This window comes from Orycteropus afer, unplaced genomic scaffold (assembly GCF_000298275.1).
Source record: "Orycteropus afer afer isolate SDZICR_OR568_19922 unplaced genomic scaffold, OryAfe1.0 scaffold00471, whole genome shotgun sequence".
Lineage (NCBI taxonomy): Eukaryota > Metazoa > Chordata > Mammalia > Tubulidentata > Orycteropodidae > Orycteropus > Orycteropus afer.
In genome coordinates, this window is record NW_006922058.1 from 1379194 (window position 1) to 1379995 (window position 802).

At 52.1% G+C, this 802-nt stretch overlaps 1 protein-coding gene across 1 annotated transcript in view; it reads left to right on the forward strand.

Annotated features, from left to right (window-relative positions):
• MOV10L1 (Mov10 like RISC complex RNA helicase 1) overlaps positions 1-802 on the forward strand; it is a 75624-nt gene that overhangs the window by 27849 nt on the left and 46973 nt on the right. Inside the window, exon 10 of the mRNA XM_007954761.1 lies at positions 479-593. Within this exon, the coding sequence (XP_007952952.1) occupies positions 479-593 (115 nt within the window). The remainder of the gene's footprint in view (positions 1-478; positions 594-802) is intronic.

The window sequence follows — 802 nt, forward strand, 5'->3', positions numbered from 1 at the left end:
CCTGCTCCTGGTCCTTTGACTCCTGCATCATCCCTTTCTGGGAGCAGGCAGGAGCTTGGGGGTGAAACGGAACTTTCCAGAGAAACTGCAGGCTCTGAGAAACAAAGCTGAAAAACCAGAAGCAACTGGGAAGGTGGGATCGGACCGAACAGATTACTGAAGGAGTTTGTGCAATGGCATGGGGTGGCTTCCGGTCGTCTGCTGTCGTTTCTTAAAATGGCAGTTGTTTTCAAACCACCCACTCCCAAGAATCCCCGGGAGTTTCCCAGCCTCCTCCTGTGGCTCCCACCGTTGCTCTGCCTGGGTCTGGGCACCCAGTAAGCTCTGGTGTGTGGTGCACAGACAGCCGGATGAGGCTGCAGCATGTCATCGGTTACTTTTGACGATTAACGCACTTAACCTTTCTGGGGGAAGGTGTCCATGGGACACTGTCTGGGGACTTGGGACCTGTCTTTAAGTTGTGTGTTTACATTTCAAGGAACTCAAGACGACAGCTTCCCAGCTTTCTCCCACAGTACCCGATACCAGAGAGACTTAAGAAATGTGTGAAACAGAAAATAGACATTCTGACTTTCCAGCCTTTGCTTTCAGAGGTAGGTGAAGCATCTGCCCTTGGCCTTGAGACATATGCCACTTCCACAGCTGTGTTGTTTCTGTAGAAGTGAGATGAGCCTCCTCAGCTTTACTGTTAGCCCAGGCAGCTGGGAATCCCATGAAAGCAAGAGGTGGAGAAACAAGATACCCAGATAGTGTCCACGCAGCCCTGGCTTGCTGCCAGGCCAGGAGACATCGTTGGGCCCAG